This window comes from Cydia splendana, chromosome 17 (genome assembly GCF_910591565.1).
Source record: "Cydia splendana chromosome 17, ilCydSple1.2, whole genome shotgun sequence".
Lineage (NCBI taxonomy): Eukaryota > Metazoa > Arthropoda > Insecta > Lepidoptera > Tortricidae > Cydia > Cydia splendana.
Window position 1 is genome coordinate 4,973,795 of NC_085976.1, and position 21,672 is coordinate 4,995,466.

General features: G+C 41.4%; 3 protein-coding genes across 4 annotated transcripts in view; 1 reads left to right on the forward strand and 2 right to left on the reverse strand.

Moving 5' to 3' along the window:
• Positions 1-6,430, reverse strand: part of LOC134798680 (histone-lysine N-methyltransferase ash1) — a 93,268-nt gene extending 86,838 nt beyond the window's left edge. For both annotated transcript variants that reach the window (XR_010145247.1, XM_063771050.1), the window contains exons 1-3: positions 5,550-6,430; positions 4,617-4,684; positions 3,821-4,366 (exon numbers count right to left, since the gene is read on the reverse strand). Coding sequence is in view for 1 of the 2 variants with exons in the window: in XM_063771050.1 (XP_063627120.1) it covers positions 3,821-4,366; positions 4,617-4,682 (612 nt within the window). In the remaining variant the exon portion in view is untranslated. The remainder of the gene's footprint in view (positions 1-3,820; positions 4,367-4,616; positions 4,685-5,549) is intronic.
• Positions 6,431-6,768: 338 nt separating this feature from the next.
• Positions 6,769-11,132, forward strand: LOC134798540 (large ribosomal subunit protein uL2m). Its single transcript, XM_063770922.1, has 6 exons — positions 6,769-7,112; positions 7,285-7,397; positions 8,373-8,508; positions 9,615-9,695; positions 9,911-10,042; positions 10,902-11,132. The coding sequence occupies exons 1-6, from the start codon at positions 6,893-6,895 to the stop codon at positions 11,105-11,107; spliced, it is 888 nt and encodes a 295-aa protein (XP_063626992.1). The 5' UTR covers positions 6,769-6,892; the 3' UTR covers positions 11,108-11,132.
• Positions 11,133-15,163: 4,031 nt separating this feature from the next.
• The window catches only part of LOC134798730 (ubiquitin-like modifier-activating enzyme ATG7), a 441,738-nt gene continuing 435,229 nt past the window's right edge, over positions 15,164-21,672 (reverse strand). The window contains exons 7-12 of the mRNA XM_063771117.1: positions 21,455-21,610; positions 20,169-20,357; positions 18,686-18,880; positions 17,997-18,112; positions 17,144-17,432; positions 15,164-15,400 (exon numbers count right to left, since the gene is read on the reverse strand). Of these exons, the coding sequence (XP_063627187.1) occupies positions 15,368-15,400; positions 17,144-17,432; positions 17,997-18,112; positions 18,686-18,880; positions 20,169-20,357; positions 21,455-21,610 (978 nt within the window). The 3' untranslated portion in view covers positions 15,164-15,367. The remainder of the gene's footprint in view (positions 15,401-17,143; positions 17,433-17,996; positions 18,113-18,685; positions 18,881-20,168; positions 20,358-21,454; positions 21,611-21,672) is intronic.

Genomic DNA, 21,672 nt, shown 5'->3' on the forward strand with positions numbered 1-21,672 from the left:
ATATCATCGCAAAACAGATTAATCTCAATCTTTTTATCGTCTCAGCGTTTAATCCTTGATATAAACCGATTTTTTTCACATACCACTGTTTAAGACGAAGATCATAAAAGCGAGCTCATGAATAAGCAAATACGGCTGTTGAACTGACAAAGGAGTGCATCTGCGTCAGTTTTGATACAATTAATAAATTATTGCTGACACAAAGAGACCTCATAACATGGAGACGGCGCGGTAAACACGCATAAAAGAGCTTTTGTGAATACAAGAAACTGGATTAGATGTACAAAATATTGGGGTGCCATTTAAAGTATTTACTTATTTAGTACCCACCGGACCGGTGTAGTTAATGTGAAAAGGGGTTGTTGCTATTTAAATGTGTTTCAATAATGGCTGGAGCTGGGGATCTATGGAATATTAAAGTCGATATTTTGTTAAGAGTTCATAGAAAGCATAGCTGTTACAAGTGTCGTGAAAAATTAAATTTTGGAGACTGCTGAGTTTTATTTCAATAGTAAGGGAACGATAACAGCGAACAGTCAACGGCCGGGTCGCTAACTGATGGGTAATCGTGAAACGTAACCTATATGAGGGTTTCCGCGATCGAGTTTTTCACTAGATGGCAGCACGCACCGTGGCGAGAGTCATAATCCACCAATCATGTTTAGCCATGTTTTTTTTATTGGTGGATTTTGACAGCAGCTGTCAAAAAGACGTCTCGTCACGGTGCTGCCATCTAGTGACAATTTCGATCGCGGAAACCCTCATTCTAATGTGAACGTGCCTTTATAAAGCCCAATCTCGAAAAGACTGCATTTAGGAGTAATTTATTAGGGCCATTTTCTGTTGTCATCGTTAGATCACTAACTGCACTTAAAAAAATAATTTAAAAGTTAGTTATACGATAATGTGGAGTGCGGACTCCAGATGCACTGACATTGGACGAAGAAATTGGACAGGTGGAATACCACCCTTACTTTTTGATTTCTTATCCGTGAATGTCAACTTGTCAAGGGAATACCTATGAACTCAAAAACAATAAAGACGATGTGATTTACACAGCATCAAAGCTTTACCTTTGTAGAGCGTCAATCTTACAACACGCCGCGGAGGAAAACTTAGAAAAGTTTAAATAACCCCCAAGAAATGTTACGAAACAATGTATACAAAAAAAAAGACTTTGAATGAAGTAATAAAAAATTGCTAACAAAAAACTTTAAACTTTTTCCAGTTGCGTTGATACCGTATAGAGTGGACAAAGGCGTGTGTAACTAACTGGTACAAATTATAGTATAGGCGTCAATTTAAGAGAAAAATTATGAGTATGATGACCCTATAAAACCCCGCACATTTGGTTACTAAGGTTGTCAAAAGTTAACGTTTAACAATCATGTTACATAGATATGTTAGGATTTCAACTTTACTAAAGGGGCCCACTGATTAACAGTCCGCCTGACGGTATCGGCCTGTCAGTTGTTCGGAGCTGTCAAAATATTGTTCTAACTGACAGGCCGATACCGTCCGGCGGACTGTTAATCAGTGGGCCCCTTAAGGGTAAAGTTAGACTTACCTACCCTTAGTAACACCGAAATAAGCACTTGTACAACAAGGCGGCACTTTAAGGGGTTCTCGGTCCTATAAAAATTGGTATGGCCCTAACACCTTGATCTAAGCGTTGTAACGCCACCTGTTGACAATCTAAGTACAAACGCGGCGGTAGCACGGTCGCATTTTTACCGTCTATCACCATGCAGAACGTGATCACGTTCTAACAAGTACCTATGTATGTGCGAAAATGGCGGGCATAGTGACAGGCGATAAAAATGGAACCATGCTGCCACTTTATACGACAATATTTTGCTTTGCTTTCACTGTGCCGAATTTCGTCACCAAAACTCCTAGATCTCAAAACGGAATAGAGTCAAAATCCCTGAATCCCAGATTACCATTTTTTTTCTCAAGACAATACATTCCCAAAATACCTAAACTATTTTTATTAAAAATAAACAGTAAAGGCAAGCTGACTCCGCCGAGTCCTCCGACAGGTGACATCAAACGTAGGTCATTCTTACAAATGAGCTGATTTGACTTGCAGATTCAATCCACGAAATAGGCACCAACCACATTCGACAGACTGATCAACGTCAGCCGGCGCGCCCCAGCGCTTTACTATGAAACTTTCCATACATAAAAATTTAGCGAACTCTTTAACGATACGAACAGTTTGGTGCAACCGACCCTTAATCTGTCGCACCACACTATTAATGTTAGAGGGGTAGTTTTAAAAAAAAAATTGAATTTGTATTAATTATGGACCTGGTTGCCATCTAAGTCGAAATAAATACTACATACAAAACATGCATGTTACAATGTTTCAGAAAATTTTCAAGAAAACGAATTTTTCAGTACTAGTTTAATGTGAAACAAATTGAGGCTATTACTTTTTGTTTCTACCAATCGTCTGAAGCATTTTGTTAATTTAGTTGTGGCTAGAGCACATATTGTATGAGCACAGTTAATTTTCACTATTTAGAGATTGCAGCCAAACAACATTGTTATGCTTACTAATAATTTCACTATGTTCAATACCTGTATAATTTTGGACAGATAATCAAGACTTATCTGTTTTTAGGGTTCCGTAGTATTATGTATCCCAACAAAAACATAAATGTGAAATGAGAGCCAAGTTCAATATTAAGAATATGTGTTGTTGACTTGCCGACAAAAGTTTTTAACAACAAACCAATTTTTTTAAAACGTATTAACATAGATAAATATACTATATATTACCTAGCTATATGCCTATACGTAAAAACTAGCCAAGACTAATCCTTTATAATTTCAGGATTTTCTACACAGCACAGAACTTGGCACTAGGGGTTGCAATCCGGATATCCGGATAACCGTTTTATCCGGATACCTACCTAATACCTAATAGTCTACCTTCATGCCAAATATCAAGTTTCTAAGTGATCTTGAAGTGGATTAGGTTTTTGGTCTATAAGTATTTTTTTTTTCCATCGAAATATCAATAGTTTCCAGTTTTTAGATTTTTCCCTCTATGTACACCTAATAGTCTACCTTGATGCCAAATTTCAAGTTTCTAGGTCATCTGGAAGTAGGTTAGGTTTATGATCTATATGTCAGTCAGTCACAAAAATGCCGGTTTTTAAACGTTAATTTATCAATAACTGTTTGAGCTATGTTTATGAGATTTTGTATTTTGGACAAGCTAAGGGGCTTCAATACATTAAGGTTTAGGTTTCAAGTTGTAAAGGGGTCAAAAGTAGCTCGAAATGGTTCGTGTAATATTACACACGGTTGCTGCGTCGCCAGTTCCTTTTTCTTTGAACTTGGCTGGACACGCTACCGCGTGTCTAGATTACCCAACATGCTCTTCACCGGTTTTTGTTTCTTCTTTAATATTTATAAGCAAGGGTGACTAATGATTGCTTATCATACCTTTCTGCCAGTAGAGCCTTACTGAAAGCCAACAAAGCTCTACCTTGGCTCCTAATGGCACAAATTTTCCTAGAGCACCAGGAAAATAGCTCTAAACTTAACTTTTTTGATCGCCAAAGACGTCAAGTGACGCGCGCAGCTTCAGCCCAATATCAACCTTCGTGCATAGCAATAAGGTTCACGATGACGCGCCACACACGACAAGTGTGGTGTTCAAAGGGTATAAAGGTTCCGTCACAGGCGCGTGTTACGGGCGGGGCGTGAGCTTTTTATATGTAAAAGCGGCGCGCCCCGCTCATCCCCCGCCCGGGAAACGCGCCTGTGTGACGAAGCCTTAAATATAAAGTCATGCAAAACTTACCTTAGTGCGCGGCCGGCCCCTTCCCTTCTTCACTGCTGCCTCCTCCACTGGTTCATCACTTTTAGTCTTTTTCACAGCATTACTGGTCTTTGCCACACTTGGCTTCTCCTTAGAAGCCTTGATGTCCTTAATCGCCTCACTCAGTTTCATGTCATCATCACTATCACTCTTGACAGACTTGGTGGTCCTTTCTTTCTGTCCGCATTTAGGCAATGTTTTTGACACAACTTTTAGAGGCAAATCATCATCACTCGAGGAATCAGATGAACATTTGCTGCAAGACTCCGAACTTGAATTGCTGTCGGACAGTTTTGGTGATTTCTTCTTCACTTTAGATTTTTGAGTGTCCATAGCCTCGGAAGGTTTCGTCTTGACAGAAGGCTTGGCGCTTCTTCTAGGTGAGACCTTCCGAGCAGGAATAGCAGCTATTTTGAGCCTCAGGCCTGTGTCACAAGATGTAACAGAGAAGTGGGGTTTAGAAGCCGAAGTCTGCTTAGCACCTGAGCATTCAAATTCACTTCCTGATGATTCACTGGAACTGCTGTTCTATAATAAAAAAGACAAGAAGCAATTATTCACTAGCAGGACTGAATAAGTAGGTATTCATCAACAATCTATAAACCCTTATCAATGTATAATATAATAAAAGATTGAATCATTTATCATACATATAACAATCTGGAAGCATCAAAATAGAAACAGTGTGTCAAAAATTGTACTATAAATGCAATAATCAAGAATTTATTTTATGGTATGTGATTATTTTCACACATTTAATAAAACGGAGTAAACATACCTCTGAATCCGTATTTGAATCCGACTCGCCACTTGAATCATGGGTCTTTGGTACTTCAGTACCCATTTCTGTAAATAAAACAAACAACTTTAGTAGGTATCAATTGCAATCTCAATATATCTTCCACTAATGAGTGTCAGACACATTCTATACCTAAAAGTATAATAATCATTAAAATTTCCCCAAACATACTTTATCTTATACATATAAACGAGCAATTCCTGTATATTTATTTATATATATACTTATTTATTTCGGGGATCTAGAAAATGACTCTAACAATTTCGATAAAATTTGCTATATGGGGGTTTTCGGGGGCGAATAATCGATCTAGCTAGGTCTTACCTCTGGGAAAACGCGCATTTTTGAGTTTTTATATGTTTTCAGAGCAAAGCTCAGTCTCCCAGATATTACCACTTTAAATATAGTTTGACAAGAGTTAAAATCAGTGGAACATAGGCAGAGAGAAACATACAGTCTGTTTACTTATGGTAGTATTAAAGCTGTAAAGGGATGAGCAGTTTTTTTATTTGACTGTGCTGACAACTGTGGGACAGTGTTAAACTCTCAATCTATCTTCCACTAATCAATGTCAGACCAGTCTTGTTTACCATTATATATGTAGAAACTGTTTCTATGTGACAGAAAACATATGTGAATTCAGACAAAAATCATTGGTGCAATTTGGAATCAAGCATCTTTCTCAGTTTACCACTTTACAAGGTACCCTGTAGTGTAGGATTTAAACAGTCATGTGTCATAACTAACAAGCGAAAAACATGACTAGCCGCTTGGCTTGGCAAAAGCGGTCGTCAATAATAAGTGACGGTTAGTTAGCAATACATAAATCTTCCAATTCTAGACGTAGCAATTTAGGCAGTATTGTTCTAAATATTTACGAGCACATAGATAATTGATATGCGAGGTACTCACTTCAAGGCTGGTCAAGATGTTTCCAAGTCCAACTGCATAAATTCCCGCATTATATCACTGGATATACAAGAACGACATTGTCTCTGCAAATTAATGTAGGAGTATCACCAAAATATAAAGACAAAACGTTCATTTGGAAGAAATATCCTATTGTTCGAGCATGATTTTTGTTGGTATAAAATTAGTCGAGATGACAGATCCGACACTCGAAGGACCAGTTTCCTATCACATCACGACGTAACATTATACCATTCCTAAACCGTGGATTCAATGCTATTACTTCAAACAAAACGAATATACACTTGATGATCGCTTTCTTTTTACGTTGCGATAATAATTAGGAGTAACGGTCTTTTAGGACATTGGCGCCAAATAAGTGCATACGTTTACATACATAACCGGAATAATATCGAAGAAAGCTGATTCAATCATAAGAAAACAATATACACTAAATATAAAAGAGGTAATTACATACTAACCATATATTAAAACTCCTGTAACGCAAAGATAAACGCAGTTGGTTCACTTGAGAGCACAACACTTGGCCTCCATGTTTACAAATCATTCAAATAAAATAAAATATATAGGAAGATGCCTAGGTAGTGAGAGAAACCTAGAGAATTTGATAGCTAACTCTTTTTTACACATGCGTTCTTCCCGCGAGAGAGAGAGATGGTCATAACAAATTCAACTACACATGAATTGCGCAAAATGGCGTCACTGATCAAATGCATGGATGCTATTTTGTATGAATGCTAAGTTTCTTGGCATTAAATTTGTATGAAATGCTTAGAATCATGAAATAGGTGTACTTTGGGTGTAGAATTTTCATTTCATCATATAATTTTCAAACATTTATCAGCACCTAATAGGCAAAAACAAGTAGGTGGAGAAATTAGCATTGTGCATGTGTGTGCGAGCGTGTCTATGTATATGACATCACATGCTTGTATTGCATCGGCCCGTTTCACTAAGCTACGAGATATAATAATAAAATTCAATCCATACAATACATTGTCATGGTTTATAACGTTAAGTTGTATGATATTCATTTTGCATTGAATTTTATGCAAACGTAAAGCTTCCCTTTCAAAAAGATAAAAAAAAACATAACATGTTAATGCGTTAATCGGTTTATTTTGACATCACAGTGGTTTTTCTTATAACTGAAACAGCGTGTGGTTTTTACGTCAACGTCACTGTCATGTCAAAATATTTTTAGGTTATGTCCTGATTATTTTATAGCAAAAATAGTAAGAGAGACAATATTACCTTAGCCTTAATAAAATATAATCTGTAACGATATACAGTTGGGAAATAAATACAAACCATACTTCGCCACAATGGCCCTAAATAGGCTTTTCGCTGGGCTATCAATAACTCCTACGGTTCTGGGGAGACGAACTATTTATACGGGAGTCGTTAACTTTGCAAGTAAACCGCGATTAGACAAGCCAAAGCCAGGATTCGGCATAGCTTATAGGCGTATAGTGCATTTTCCTGAAGAATACACCGTCAAGCCTTTAGAAGTAACCAATCTTGCAGGCAGAGATCCAGCGACAGGTACTTTACGCATATTACGGTCAATTTCGTTAAATATACCTCATCAGCATAGGCTTACTACATGTGTAATTAAATATTTGAGATATTTTTAAGCCAGACATGACAAGACATTTTAACTGAACTGTGTTCTGTTAACTGTATAAATGTTAATAAAACAATTGCTTACTTACAGGTCGCGTTGTAGCTAAAGGCATAGGAGGTGGCATTAAGCACAAATACCACTGGATAGCCTGGATCAGGGATGGACCCAAGGAGGGCCCTCCCCACGAGGAGAAGGTCATACAGGTACAGAATTTCCTAACAAATAAGTTGACCATATTATTACTATTTTCTTTATTTATTTTTCGTCTTAAGTTAGGTTATTTATAATATGAATATAAAAGTAAAATATAAAAACACTTGCAAAACAATAAAAAATACATATAAACACATTATAAAAAACCTAACCTAGGGTGCCACCGGCAGCGGGGCAAGGCCCAAGCTACCGGTGGTCAGGGCTGCAGAGAGAGGAACCGGGAGACTATTTGTGCCGTGTCCAAGATCACCGTCTTCTGCATCTGACCCTTGATTACTATTATTACTAGTATTATCACTGACACCTGTATAACCATTGATATTATACAAACCAAATTTTGCTTGTGGATTTGACCACAAAGATAATATTTTCACTCTCATATTAAATATTATATGCTTAAAACTTTAGTGCCCTATTTCTTTCTTTATTGATGATACAAAGACAATACATTCCACTTTTTTGGGTCTCAAGACTGTTTCTGTGTCAAATTTAACTAACATTGTCAGTTTTTCAGAACATTCTGAATATGTACCTCATATGGTCATATGTCATGACACCTGCAATAATATGTTACTCTTCAAAGGCCCAAAAATATGTGACACACTCTTTATGGCTCTACAAATAAGATTGTGTCAGATATTTTTGCGGCCTTCATAGTGTTAACATATTATTGCAGGTGACTGTACCACGTGAGAAAACTTTAATGACATGTGACCATAGTCAAATAGGTCCATAAACATAACTTTGAAATCAAATAACAATTAAAACTTAACTAGGGTAATTCGCCAGTAATTGGCCACCAAATGTATTCTATTCACCTTCAATAACTAGCCACCTTATACTAAAATGAATTCTGTTTATAAGTGAATAGAATTCATTTTTAGTTTAGGGTGGCCAGTTACTAAAACCGGCCAGTTACTGACGAATTACCCTATTTAGTTTATTTCTCTAAAACATACTTTCAGATTATGGAAGATGGTTGTCGGACAGCAAACATTGCTTTAGTGGCGGTTGGAGACAAACTCAAGTATATTCTTGCGACGGAGAACATGAAAGCCGGTGACATTATCAAAACATCCAGACACTTGCCTAGGATACCTGGTTAGTGGGCTAAGCGTTTTACATAACTATTTTTCTATTAGCCTGGTCCACACAGAGCGAGCATACGCACGAGCCAATTACCTCGCGCACAAAACGGCCAGTGAAGACGTGACACGCGCGCGCCGCGTCGGCTGAGGCACGTCTCATTGACGTATAATATCTAAGGACGGGCCTTACGGGCACTAAAAATGGTACTAGTTTGATCCAATCGTGCAGTCTGACGCAACTAGTTGCGACCAATAGCGCGCGTGATGCTAACTCATCAACCAATCGCGCGCGTGATGCGAACTCATAAACCAATCGCGTTGTAGCAGTTTCACACCGCTGTACTGGCCCCTGTCATGCCTCATTATTATTGCCCGTAAAGCCAGTCCCTAGATATCTATGTCAATGGCACGTCTACACTGGTCGTTTTGTGCGCGAGAAAATTGCCTCGCACGTATGCTAGCTCTGCGTGGACCCGGCTATTGATGTAAAAAAAATATCTACCGATCACCAATCTTTGTTAGAAATAGATTAAATCAAAGTATTCACAATGGCAATGGGAGCATTCCATGAAATTGTCTACCGTTGTCCCATACAAACGCGAGTTTTCTGAAGATTTGTAGGTATTATAGCAGTTTCTTTTTCTATAACAGATGGTCAAAAATATGACCAAAAAAATAATCGTCGGCTTTAAGCGCCGAAAAAAAGTTCTAATATACGAAATAAAATGCGTTTGTACGGGACAGCCGGTGGAATGCTCCAATGTCGGCTTATATATTGTGAAACTTGAGAGCTTTTTTATTATCCTAGATTGAAAGTGTGTAGGTATGGAATTATGGATTTCTTTGTATATCATCTGAACCACAGAATAAATAATAGTGGTAAAGGTTCACTTTCCAAAACACGTCTATTACGAGAGATACAAGCGCAAGCACGAGCAGGCGTCCGATCCATAGTGGTGCGCGGCAACTACTACTGCTAGACACCAAAACTGGTGTGGCCGCATGTACTTGTAGCGACGCGACGAAATCGCTGAGTGAGCCACGCCTGCCTGTACCCACATTCAGCAATGTACCCTTTAAAGTCTAGTAGGTAGTTATTAATAAAGGATTTTGTTCTAGTTAGAGCCAATGAAGGTGACGCTTACGTCCTAGGAGCGCTCCCTACCGGAACTATTGTACACTGCATTGAAAAAGTGCCTGGTAAGTCGCTTTTTCTTACTGGATAATTGTGTGTTAATAATGTACGCGAATAGTTTGCGAGATGCATGTTTTAACTAATTACCAAAGAGTTATAAGTTAAAAAAGAATTATTGTAAATTAAAAAAAAATCGCGCTCCATACATTGACAGCTGAATTAGATGGTGTTGTAATTCTTGTGGTCTCTTCTTCAATCAATAACTCTACTACTTATACAGGTATGGGCGGTCTGTACATACACGCAGCGGGCACCTTCGGCACCATATTGAGGAAGCAGGACGACCGGATCATCGTGCAGATGCCGTCTAAAAGGCTGTTCAGCTTTGATCAACACTGCATGGCTGTTGTTGGTTAGTACCAACGCCCACACTGTTCCCGTTTCGACGCCGTGTCAAACAGAAAAGCTGTCACGCGGACGCCACGTCACCGTAGTGTCAAAACTGAAATTGAACTTTATGCATATGCACGTAGGTCTATGTTGCTCTGTGGTCTGTGACCGATTAATAAGACTTTGGCGTTGAACCTGCGGTGCGTATATATCGGTCATTGGCGTCCAAAAGGTTAACTGTACATCAGTGGACCTTATGCCTTTTGTAATAAGGTCCACCGATGTACGAATGTTGCCGTTTGTACACTTAGTACTTTATTACCTATGATTCAAGTTCCAATGAATATTGGCACTCGATCGATAAAAGGTCGTATATTTTGGATTAAGGGTTATTTCCACACAAATCTGTATGCATATGTGGTCTATAGGGCATATTTAATCTACCTTTACAAAGGACATGCCATGCCATGTTGCTGCTAAGAGGGACAGGGAAATAAACCTATACCTTTTTCTACCCCTCTTAGCAGAAATTGTTCGGCGAAAAGGTAAATGTACCCTTATGGGATCATTATACATTTTCCATAATACTTAGAAATTAAGGAAAAGTGGAAAAAATCACTGACTCTAGCCTGCCACTCTACCAACTAAGCCACAGAGACCACCCGATGACGAGTCTTAATTTTAGATCCTTGTGGATGTACCTATAGCACGTCAAAAATATACTTATAGTTAAGTAATATAATAGCATGATTAATGTCATTAACGGGTCTAACGCGATTAAATTTCATTATTTTAACTTTTTTCCGACGTTTCTGCATCTGCATATAAAAGCTGTATGGGATAGGATTTTTTTTTTCAAAGTGAAGATATTATTTTTTCAGGTCGATTATCAAACATAGAGCACGGTAGCACGCCCATCGGGTCGCCGCAGCGTAACCGCTGGCTCGGCAACCGGCCGCGCTCGGGGCTCTGGCACCGCAAGGATGGCCGCCACGGCCGCAAGATACACCCGCCCAAGCCTGTCAAGGAGGTCGGCAAGGCGGAGGCGGTCCGCCCGGCTGCGCTTAGACTGTCGATGCACCCTTAGACTATGAATACAGAGTAGCGAGATTAAAATAAATAAATCTTAAATTTCAATGTGTGAAAATTATTTCTTAAAAACCTTGAAAATTATATTTAAAAATTCGAATCTAGACGGCTTCAATTAGACAGTAAGGGCCAGTTGCACCAACACATTTGATAGACTGATCAACGTCAGCCGGCGCGCCCCGGCACTTTACTATGAAATTTTCCATACATATAAATTTAGCGAACCCTTTAACGATACGAAGAGTTTGGTGCAACCGACCCTAAAAGTGTAAACTAGTGGCTCTGTGAGCTGTAGACCTCGCGATCATATCTTATTGGGCACGATGAAAATATAGTAAATAAAAATAAAAAACCGGCCAAGTGCGAGTCGGACTCGCGTTCCAAGGGTTCCGTATATTACACAATTTTTAACAATCAGTGCCGGATTAAGATATTTTGATGCCCTAAGCATTTCTAGGTGCCCCCTCTCCCTAGGGTCATCAAGATTACATTGATTTTTTGGTAAATTGAGAGAAGTTCATTGCCGCATTACAGCTGAGAATGGAAATCAGTCACATCATTTTATCACGAAAATTGACAGTGCCGCAGCAGTAATGTTGCAACAGAGTACCTAATGCTGTTGCAGTCGCCACCCGAATGTCACCTTTATCATAGCGTAGAAAGTAATAGAAACGCGAGCGAAGCGAGCGCGGAAATTTTTCGATATAAAAACGCAATATGATAGACAGTTGTACATTTTTACTTTTAGTATGGAAATCAGTCACATCATTTTATCACGGAAGTTGACAGTACTGCAGCAGTAACGTTGCAACAGAGTAATGTTGCTGCAGTCGCCACCCGAATGTCACCTTTATCATACCTTATAAAGTAATTGAAAACGCGAGCGAAGCGAGCGCGAAACGTTTTCGATATAAAAACGCAATTTTAGTTTTAGTCCCAACCAGGCGCGAATCCAGGATTTCATACAGAGAAGGGATGGGACAGTTTTCTATCAGCCTAGCTTCGCATAGGGCTCGATATTTAAGGGTCTCAGCGAGGTTGTTTTCATGCATAAAATATGCAAGAAAGCAGAGAGCTTGGAATTGAATTGGCGAAGTGTGAGAAAGGCAGTAGGCCCAGCTGCGAAAGAGGAAAGCTTGGATTTGGATCCACGCCCAAGTGTAATTAAGGCAGAAGATCAACTTTGCCGTAAGGCAGAAGGCCTCGCATAAGACCTAACGCCGAACCGCAAAAGAGTGGGTTGAAATCGAATCTATGCATGTAATCACGACTCTTCTACTGCTACCGATTGTTTCCCAAAGAATTAGGCGCCATTATTTTTGCAAATTAGCTTTTGGACAGCTAAAAAAATCGTGTGGATAAACGAATTTTAAAATTTGTTCACCTTTTTCAACCTGGCATTTTGGTGCCCTCCCTGAACGTGGTGCCGTAAGCACGTGCTTGTTTTGCTTATTGGTTACAAAGTCTTTATTAATTCAACCATTAAAGTCGACGAGTACAAAAAACTTTGAGCTAGCTCTCAATTTAACATATTTTTTTAAACATTATTTTTAATTTGACCTTACAATTACTCGTAAGTAGGTAAGACCGTTAAATATTTAAAATGATTATCTTATCAGAAAATTATCACCAATTACTCTAAGAAAACTACTACTCTAAGTAATCCGGCACTGTTAACAATGTATTTTTTATGTGAAACGTGAGTGAAATCTCTTTAAAAAATCCGTAGGGGTCGGATCAAAAACTGTAATTAAGTCCGACTCACGCTTGACTGTACATTTCTAATAGGTTTTCCTGTCATCTATAGGTATAGACCTATTTTATGTATTTTTTTAAAAATTTAAGACTTAGTAGTTTCGGAGATAAGGGGGGGGGAATGGTCATTTTTTGCCTATTTTCTTGAATAACTTCTAAACTGTTTATTCGAAAATTATAAAAAAAAAATATTTGAGATCCTTACAATAAGCTCTTTCATTTGATATGTAACATGATATAGTTTGAAAAAATTTTTTTTTAAATTTTTTCATTTACCCCCCAAAAGTGGCCCCCCCTGTTTAAAATTCATTTGTTTACGTTACATGTCCGTATTTGGGTCACAAACTTACATATGTGTACCAAATTTCAACTTGATTGGTCCAGTAGTTCCGGAGAAAATCGGCTGTGACAGACGGACAGACAGACAGACAGACAGACAGACAGACAGACAGACGCACGAGTGATCCTATAAGGGTTCCGTTTTTTCCTTTTGAGGTACGGAACCCTAAAAAATACGAAAAGTGTAAAAAAATACAAAAAGTTATATCCCAGCATATAGTTACTGGGGATCAGACCACCCAGACCTTCTGTGCAAACAAAAAAAGCGAACGTTTGCAAAATACGCCACGATGGTTCTTACTTAAGGTGACGAAATTAAGCTACTGTTTCTCAAGTAAAAACTAAATATCTTAATACCTCCAAAACCAGCGAAATAAAATTTCTGAATTTTAGGCCATTTAATCTGTAAACATGTCTCAAAAAGAATACACTTATGATACCGATACGACTATTTGTTTAAGCGCGAGCTGTCACAACTTTTCCATTTTAAAAAAATTCCAAAAACCGGCTCGACAAATTTTTTTTATCGAATCATAGAATTCGGTTACAAAATTTCACGAGAATCGGTTAAGAATTGCGACCCGTAGAGGAGAACATCCGGACATACAAAAGCAAAATGCCCGAGTCAAAACGTAGACCTTCGCTACGCTTCGGTCAATTATTGATTTCGAATTTCAACAGTTACGAATGTACGGTCACTATACAATATTGATAAGAGATTGATAAAGACAAAGTGCTGAAAATATGTTAACACGGCTGTAATGTGTGTACATATTATAAGGCTTAGTCCAAGCGTCTAAATGACAATTAAGCCAAGGAGCTTCGCAGCGTAACCGCTGGCTCGGCAACCGGCCGCGCTCGGGGCTCTGGCACCGCAAGGATGGCCGCCACGGCGGCAAGATACACCCGCCCAAGCCTGTCAAGGAGGTCGGCAAGGCGGAGGCGGTCCGCCCGGCTGCGCTTAGACTGTCGATGCACCCTTAAGAATGCTTAGTAGCGAGTACAATAAAATATAGAAAATAAATTAAAATATAAATTCGGTGTCATAGTTATTACTTTTTTACATCCTCTTAATACCTTGAATTTATTTTAAATTTTCAATGCGTAGGGATCGGGCGTGAACTTTAGGGTGCAGCACAGGAATCCCTTTTTAGCGCAGTGTCAAAGCTTCTGATTTTACGCGCTGTGGAGCGTGTATGATCTCTAAGGGCCACTTGCACCACCCCACTAACCCGGGGTTAAGCGGATAAACCGTTAACCCAGTGTCAAATTGTACTGGTAACCATGGTAACTCCAGGTTTAACCGGTTAACCCCGGGTTAGTCGGTTAAACCTGGAGTTACCATGGTTACCAGTACAATTTGACATTAGGTTAACGGTATAACCGCTTAACCCCGGATTAGTGGGTTGGTGCGAGTGGGCCTAAGACAAGTAGTCATGCATTCTATGCTAGCACAGTATTTGCAGCCTCTGCTGTGGCGTGAAGAGTCAAGTGTATATTTTTAGGTTTTCGATTTAGACCACCATAATGGTGGCAGATTTCAACGCGCACGGTTCCATAGCCCTACCAGCATCTAACGGTTTCCTGGTCTCGCATATCTTGTTCACAGCCTTCCTTCGCTACGTCTTTAGGTCTAAGATTAAAATGAGAACCATTTTTGGAGAGCATCGTATTTCATGCAAACATGCAACTTCTATAGTTCGTTTTTTTAGCGTTAGAAAGAACTTGAAAGAAGGTAAGCGATCTTGACTTGTGTTTTTCAATTAAAAGACACATCAAGATTGTTTACCTTATTTCTAATGCTAAAAAAAACGAACTATAGCTAAGGATAGTATTCCACCTGAATTTCTTGGTCGAATGTCATTGCGTCTCACCCTCTTATTAAGCAAAATGTGAGACGCAAATACACATTGGACTAAGAAATTGGACAGGTGGAATACCCAAAGTTAAATAACTCCTCTAAGATTTTTTAACATTTATTTGAAATATTTTTTAATAGAAATATACAGCATCCAGCAACTGATCAGACGTTGCATTATAATATAACAAATATAAGTACGTTTTAAAGCTTGACAAAGCTGCTATAAATATTATAAAATCGATAAAGGAATAATTCATTTTCAATCACAATTTTAAATGCTTAAAATAATGCCTGTTGAGCAGTTCATTCTTCATCTTCATCCGAGAATGTGAGTATCTGAAAATAATACATACAATTTAGGAATAAATTGTTTTTACAAGCTTTTATGTATGTATGCTAACCCTTTTCCAGGCATAGTACGATTTATCGACCACATACGCGCCACTAGAATTTCAACTTTAACATTCCGATTTAAGATCCAAATGTGTTTTATTTTACAAATGGGGAAAGATTTATTACAACACTATTAAATAAATATAAAACATTAAATTAGCTTAAAAATAATAATACAAACTATCTCTAAACTAAATAAACTTAAAATAAAACGCCTATAAATAAAAAACGTCCCCCAAGTCACTGCCGATGGGCAGTGTGCCCAGAAGGCTGGCCGCATTGCCACGTTGTATGGCAATACTAACGCGTTGAGCAAAATACAGGCCAGCCCTCTGGTCCCCTGCGGCATCTATAAGGCGCTCCGCTAAGGCCCTGTATATACGGCGCGCGCTTGGCCCCCACGGCCCCAGCGTTTCGACCCCAAACGCCTCAAAAATATAACTACTGCCAAGGGTGGCATATTTGCGGCGTTTGAGGTCTTCTGCCATGGACGCGGCATGACCAGCATCTCTGCTGGTGCCCGGAAGGTGGGACGGCGCGAGGGTGTCAACACATGTGGCATCCCAGACTAGAGGCCGTCCCATCTTCCAAGGCACCAACGTCATACCGTCGGGCCTCTTGCCATCGTCCCTAGCCAAACCGACGGGCTCGAGTATGGCCGGGACTTTGATGCTGACAAAGGCCCTTCGGATGACGTCGTTGATGCTGGCGTGTCTGGGTATGCGTCCGGCGCTTCTGCCGCAGGAAAGCCCATGATGTCCAAATTTGTCCACCATGGCACCACAACGGCAGTGATGGGGGACGTTTGTTACAGTCCCTATGCGCAAACAAGTCGCCAGTCTGAAGGTGGTGTTGTCCAATAGATTGCACTTTCGGGAAATTTGACTTGTCTTCAAATGATTCATCAAAGCTGGATTAATTGGAATATATTAGGATTTTTCGGGAAAACCTTGTAGATTGGTGCGGCCTGGAAAAGGGTTAATTTGGCATGGGTCAAATCTTGGAATCTAAATTTGACCCACTTCCCGATTTCCGATTGAGCTGCAATTTTGCATACACATGTAAATCAGATGACAATGCAATATGTTGATTATTTGGCTTTCAAAGCCGAAAAAAACTTAGGTACATCAGTCACTTCTGTCAGCAACTGCAATTCTGATAACACAGATTCCTCGCCTTCTGTATTGTATATTTCTCTAAAATGGTTGTTTTGTATATTTCTCTAGTACGAGGTTTGAACATGCTATACAGTTCTTGAACTTGGCACTACTTTTGGTTTTGGTGTTGGTAAAATGGTAAAAAACCGGGCAAGTGCGAGTCGGACTCGCGCACGAAGGGTTCCGTACCATAATGAAAAAAAAAACGGAAAAAAATGCAAAAAAAAACGGTCACCCATCCAAGTACTGACCACGCCCGACGTTGCTTAACTTTGGTCAAAAATCACGTTTGTTGTATGGGAGCCCCATTTAAATCTTTATTTTATTCTGTTTTTAGTATTTGTTGTTATAGCGGCAGGCAACAGAAATACATCATCTGTGAAAATTTCAACTGTCTATCTATCACGGTTCGTGAGATACAGCCTGGTGACAGACAGACAGACGGACGGACGGACGGACGGACAGCGAAGTCTTAGTAATAGGGTCCCGTTTTACCTTTTGGGTACGGAACCCTAAAAATGAAACTTACATCAGTCATTTCAGCCGTCAATTGCAACTCCGTTAACCCGGTCACCTCCTCCAAATAGCTGCCACTATTCAGCACTTTAAACACAAAATCCTCTCCCTCCGTTCTATATTTCTCCAGTACTAAGTCCGAACACGCTATGCAGTTCTTGAATTTGGCGCAGGTTGGTGCGACGGTGCGGTACGAGTGCAGAAACCCGCGGATAGAGTGCGGGATGGGACCGAGCACGCCTTGCAGGTGCGGTGGGATGTCGGACTCGTCTGTGAGGTTGTATAGCGCTGGAGCGTGTTCTCTGAAAATGAATTAAAACTTGTTAGTATTACTGTAACTAAATTCTCAGTTCCTAAATTTGGGTAATTTCAAATAAAACCGGACAAGTGCGAATCGGACTCGCCCACCGAGGGTTCCGTATTTTTTGTTACAGCAGTGCACGGCGGCGGCGCCGGGCCGCGTCACCGTGCACTGCTGGTCCAGCGTGCGGTCCTTCAGCGACTGTCAACGTTAACATAACGCAGCTAGGTGAGCAAGAGTCAGACCTGAGCGGGTGCTGCGTGAGCGCGGCGAGGAGTTCCACGGCGAGCGCGCCGGCCACGGCGGCGGCGCCGGGCCGCGTCACCGTGCACTGCTGGTCCAGCGTGCGGTCCTTCAGCGACTGTCAACATTAACATAACGCAGCTAGGTGAGCAAGAGTCAGACCTGAGCGGGTGCTGCGTGAGCGCGGCGAGGAGTTCCACGGCGAGCGCGCCGGCCACGGCGGCGGCGCCGGGCCGCGTCACCGTGCACTGCTGGTCCAGCGTGCGGTCCTTCAGCGACTGTCAACGTTAACATAACGCAGCTAGTTGAGCAAGAGTCAGACCTGAGCGGGTGCTGCGTGAGCGCGGCGAGGAGTTCCACGGCGAGCGCGCCGGCCACGGCGGCGGCGCCGGGCCGCGTCACCGTGCACTGCTGGTCCAGCGTGCGGTCCTTCAGCGACTGTAATCGTTAACAAAACGTAGCATAGTTACCCAGACCTTACAATACAACGTTAGACATCCAAATAATTATTACAAATCATCATCATCATCATCTCAGCCATAAGACGTCCACTGCTGAACATAGACCTCCCCCTTTATGGGGGGTGAATGCCATAATCGCCACGCTTGGCAGGCGGGTTGGCGATCGCAGTCGAGTACACCGAATTTGAGGGACGCTGCTGCCCGTCCACCGGTGGTCTTGGACGTAGTTTAAGGACATACTATTAAAAAAACTGCGCGATAGTTTGACAGCTGAATTAGATTGCGCTGTACTACGCATGTTTGTTGGCAGAAGGCCGAAGATACGCGTTTATTACTAGGTACAGTGGCGTTCAAAAGTGCATGGATAGATGTCGACCGTAATGCCTTAATGTTACGGTTGAAACATCTCCATATAAAGTTGGTCAAGCAGATCTTGTCAGTAGAAAAAGGCGGCAAATTTGAAAAATGTAGGCGCGAAGGGATATCGTCTCAGAAAATTTGAATTTCGCGCCTTTTTCTACTGACAAGATTTGCTTGACTTGCTAGTTACATTGCCCGGGGCGGTGACGTCATTGCAGAAGTAGCAGCCCAGCTGAGCGCCCGCCAGATATGTAGCGTGCGACTGTTCACCGGCTGACTTTTCGGTAGGTGACTGTTCAGCGTCTGACTGTAATGTAGGGTCGGATGAGGCTCCGTGCCTCATGACTAGGTAGCTGTCGAAGCCGAGCGCCGCGTTTAATACTATCTGGGGAAGAAATAGAAACATCAAAATATTGCTTAAAAACCGGTCAAGTGCGAGTCGGGCTCGCGCACGAAGGGTTCCGTACCATTACGCAAAACTACAAAAAATGACGTGTGTTGTATGGGAGCCTCGCTTAAATATTTATTTTATTCTGTTTTTAGTATTTATTCTTATAGCGGCAACAGAAATACATCTGTGAAAATTTCAACTGTCGCTGTAGCTATCACGGTTCATGAGATACAGCCTGGTGACAGACAGACGGACAGTGGAGTCTTAGTAATAGGGTCCCGTTTTTACCCTTTGGGTACAGAACCCTAAAAATTAGGACTGGATATCATAAAGCGAAAGTCTCTAAACTCCGTGCATTAGGGTGGTATTCCACCTATCCAATTTTTTTGTCCAATGTGTCACGTCTCACATTTTGCTTTAATGAGAGAGTGAGACCCACTGACATTGGACAAAGAAATTGAACCGGTGGAATACCACCCTAAGCCCCAGGTCTTGGGTCACAGAGGCTTTTTTTTTTCATGAGCCTATGTGTGTGTCCCACTGCTGGGCAAAGGCCTCCCCTCTCCCTTTCCAATTCTTGCCAATCCCGCTGAAATGCATCCAAGTCGTCCCGCCATCTCTTTCTTGGTCTGCCTCTGCCGAGACTACCCTGGGGATGCCAGCTAGTGGCTATTTTCGCCCATCTGTCATCATGCATCCGCTATAAATAAATAAATAAAACAGTAATACGTACCTTCCCAAAAATCCCTTAAGAGTGGGAGCCCGAAAACTCAAATTGGGGACCTGGCAGACCCTGCCGGCGATGGCGGGATGAACTACTCCTTTTTAAAGGAGTGGCCAGACATAGCACTGGACAGAGATTTGTGGAGAAATTGGGGGGAGGCCTTTGCCCAGCAGTGGGACACGACAGGCTCCAAATAATAATAAAAACCGGGCAAGTGCGAGTCGGGCTCGCGCACAAAGGGTTCCGTACCATAATGCAAAAAACGGCAAAAAAAAAAACGGTCACCCATCCAAGTACTGACCCCGCCCGAGGTTGCTTAACTTCGGTCAATAATCACGTTTGTTGTACGGGAGCCCCACTTAAATCTTTTATTCTGTTTTTAGTATTTGTTGTTATAGCGGCAACAGAAATACATCATCTGTGAAAATTTCAACTAACGGTTCGTGAGATACAGCCTGGTGACAGACGGACGGACGGACGGACAGTGGAGTCTTAGTAATAGGGTCCCGTTTTACCCTTTGGGTACGGAACCCTAAAAAAACAGTGATACGTAGGTACCTTCCCGTAATGAGCACCAAGAAGCGTAGGTAACCATCTCGCCTCCCTGGTGTCGAGTAGCAAGAACACTACATCATGGGCCTGTATGGCCTCGGTAAGAGTTTTGATGTTAGCAGCAGTTTCCGCGCGCAGCGACTCGCCTACCGGGTGTCCTGGCATTGGGATGTGTAGCGCGATGCCGCGGGTTTCCTGTAGGCAAAAACAGACTTAATGATTATGGAAATAAAGTTGAGTTTGGTTCGTAGTATTTTAGAGTTGAGTTTATAACATGTGTGTGGCAGTTGGGTTTTGGGGTTGCGTGTAGGCTTAGAGGATATAACCAACGGAGACGCCATGTCTATAATTTTCGGTACAAAATAGTCTGCCGGTTTTTGCGGGGGAGGGGCACATCAAATGTATACGTAATGTAAACATAGCCATGTCAGATAAACGTCAGTCCATACATGTGGTTGACCATTGGCCGCCTATTTTCGACAGAGAGGAACGCCTATTAATGACCACTCCGTTTGGTTATATTCTCTAAGGGTGTAGGTTTGACTCGCAGTTATCACCCACGGGTTGCCATAGAAATCTTCTTCAGCTGCGGAGCTTAAATATTTTTTCCCTACTTAAATACGCAGTTTCGTATTTGTATTAAATACGCAGTTTCGTATTTGTATTAAATACGCAGTTTCGTATTTGTATTAAATACGCAGTTTCGTATTTGTAGTTACAGTGTACCAACGCCTTTGATGTTTGCGTAAATGCCGACACCGCACAATAACACAGTAGGGTTCTCACAGACTTCTACACAACTGCCCAAAATAATAAGTGACTATTTAAGACACGTTAGCTCTGTAAGTAGTACCGAGCTACTTAAACAATGGCGATGTATGCAAGTCGGGTGCGCGCACTCACCCCTCGTCCCTCGTCCCTCGCACCCCGCACGATTGCCCTGTCTAGACGGCCTCGTCGAATAACTGTATTATTTTATAGACTACCAAAAGGTTGCTGAGAGATGTACATATATACTCTTTTCTAGAATTTGTATACGGCGGTATACTCACTACAGAAGGCAGGATCTTTCTTAGATTGTCGGCGGCGGCGTCGGCCTTGCCTCGGCCGGCGCGGCAATCCTCATGCGTGAACAGCACTTGCCTCGTCGGGTAACTATATAATAATATGTACTTACTACAGAAGGCAGGATCTTCCTCAGATTGTCGGCGGCAGCGTCGGCCTTGCCTCATCCGGCGCGGCAATCCTCGTGCGTGAACAGCATTTGCCTCGTCGGGTAAGTATATACTTACTACGGAGGGCAGGATCTTTCTTAGATTGTCGGCGGCAGCGTCGGCCTTGCCTCGGCCGGCGCGGCAATCCTCGTGCGTGAACAGCACTTGCCTCGTCGGGTTCGAGTACGACACTTTGCCGTAGTCCACGAACGTGATGTGGCGGAAACCCCAAGCCTGTCAACAAAATTGATTATGTACTAAGTAAATACATACAAATGAATTGTATAATAGTAGCT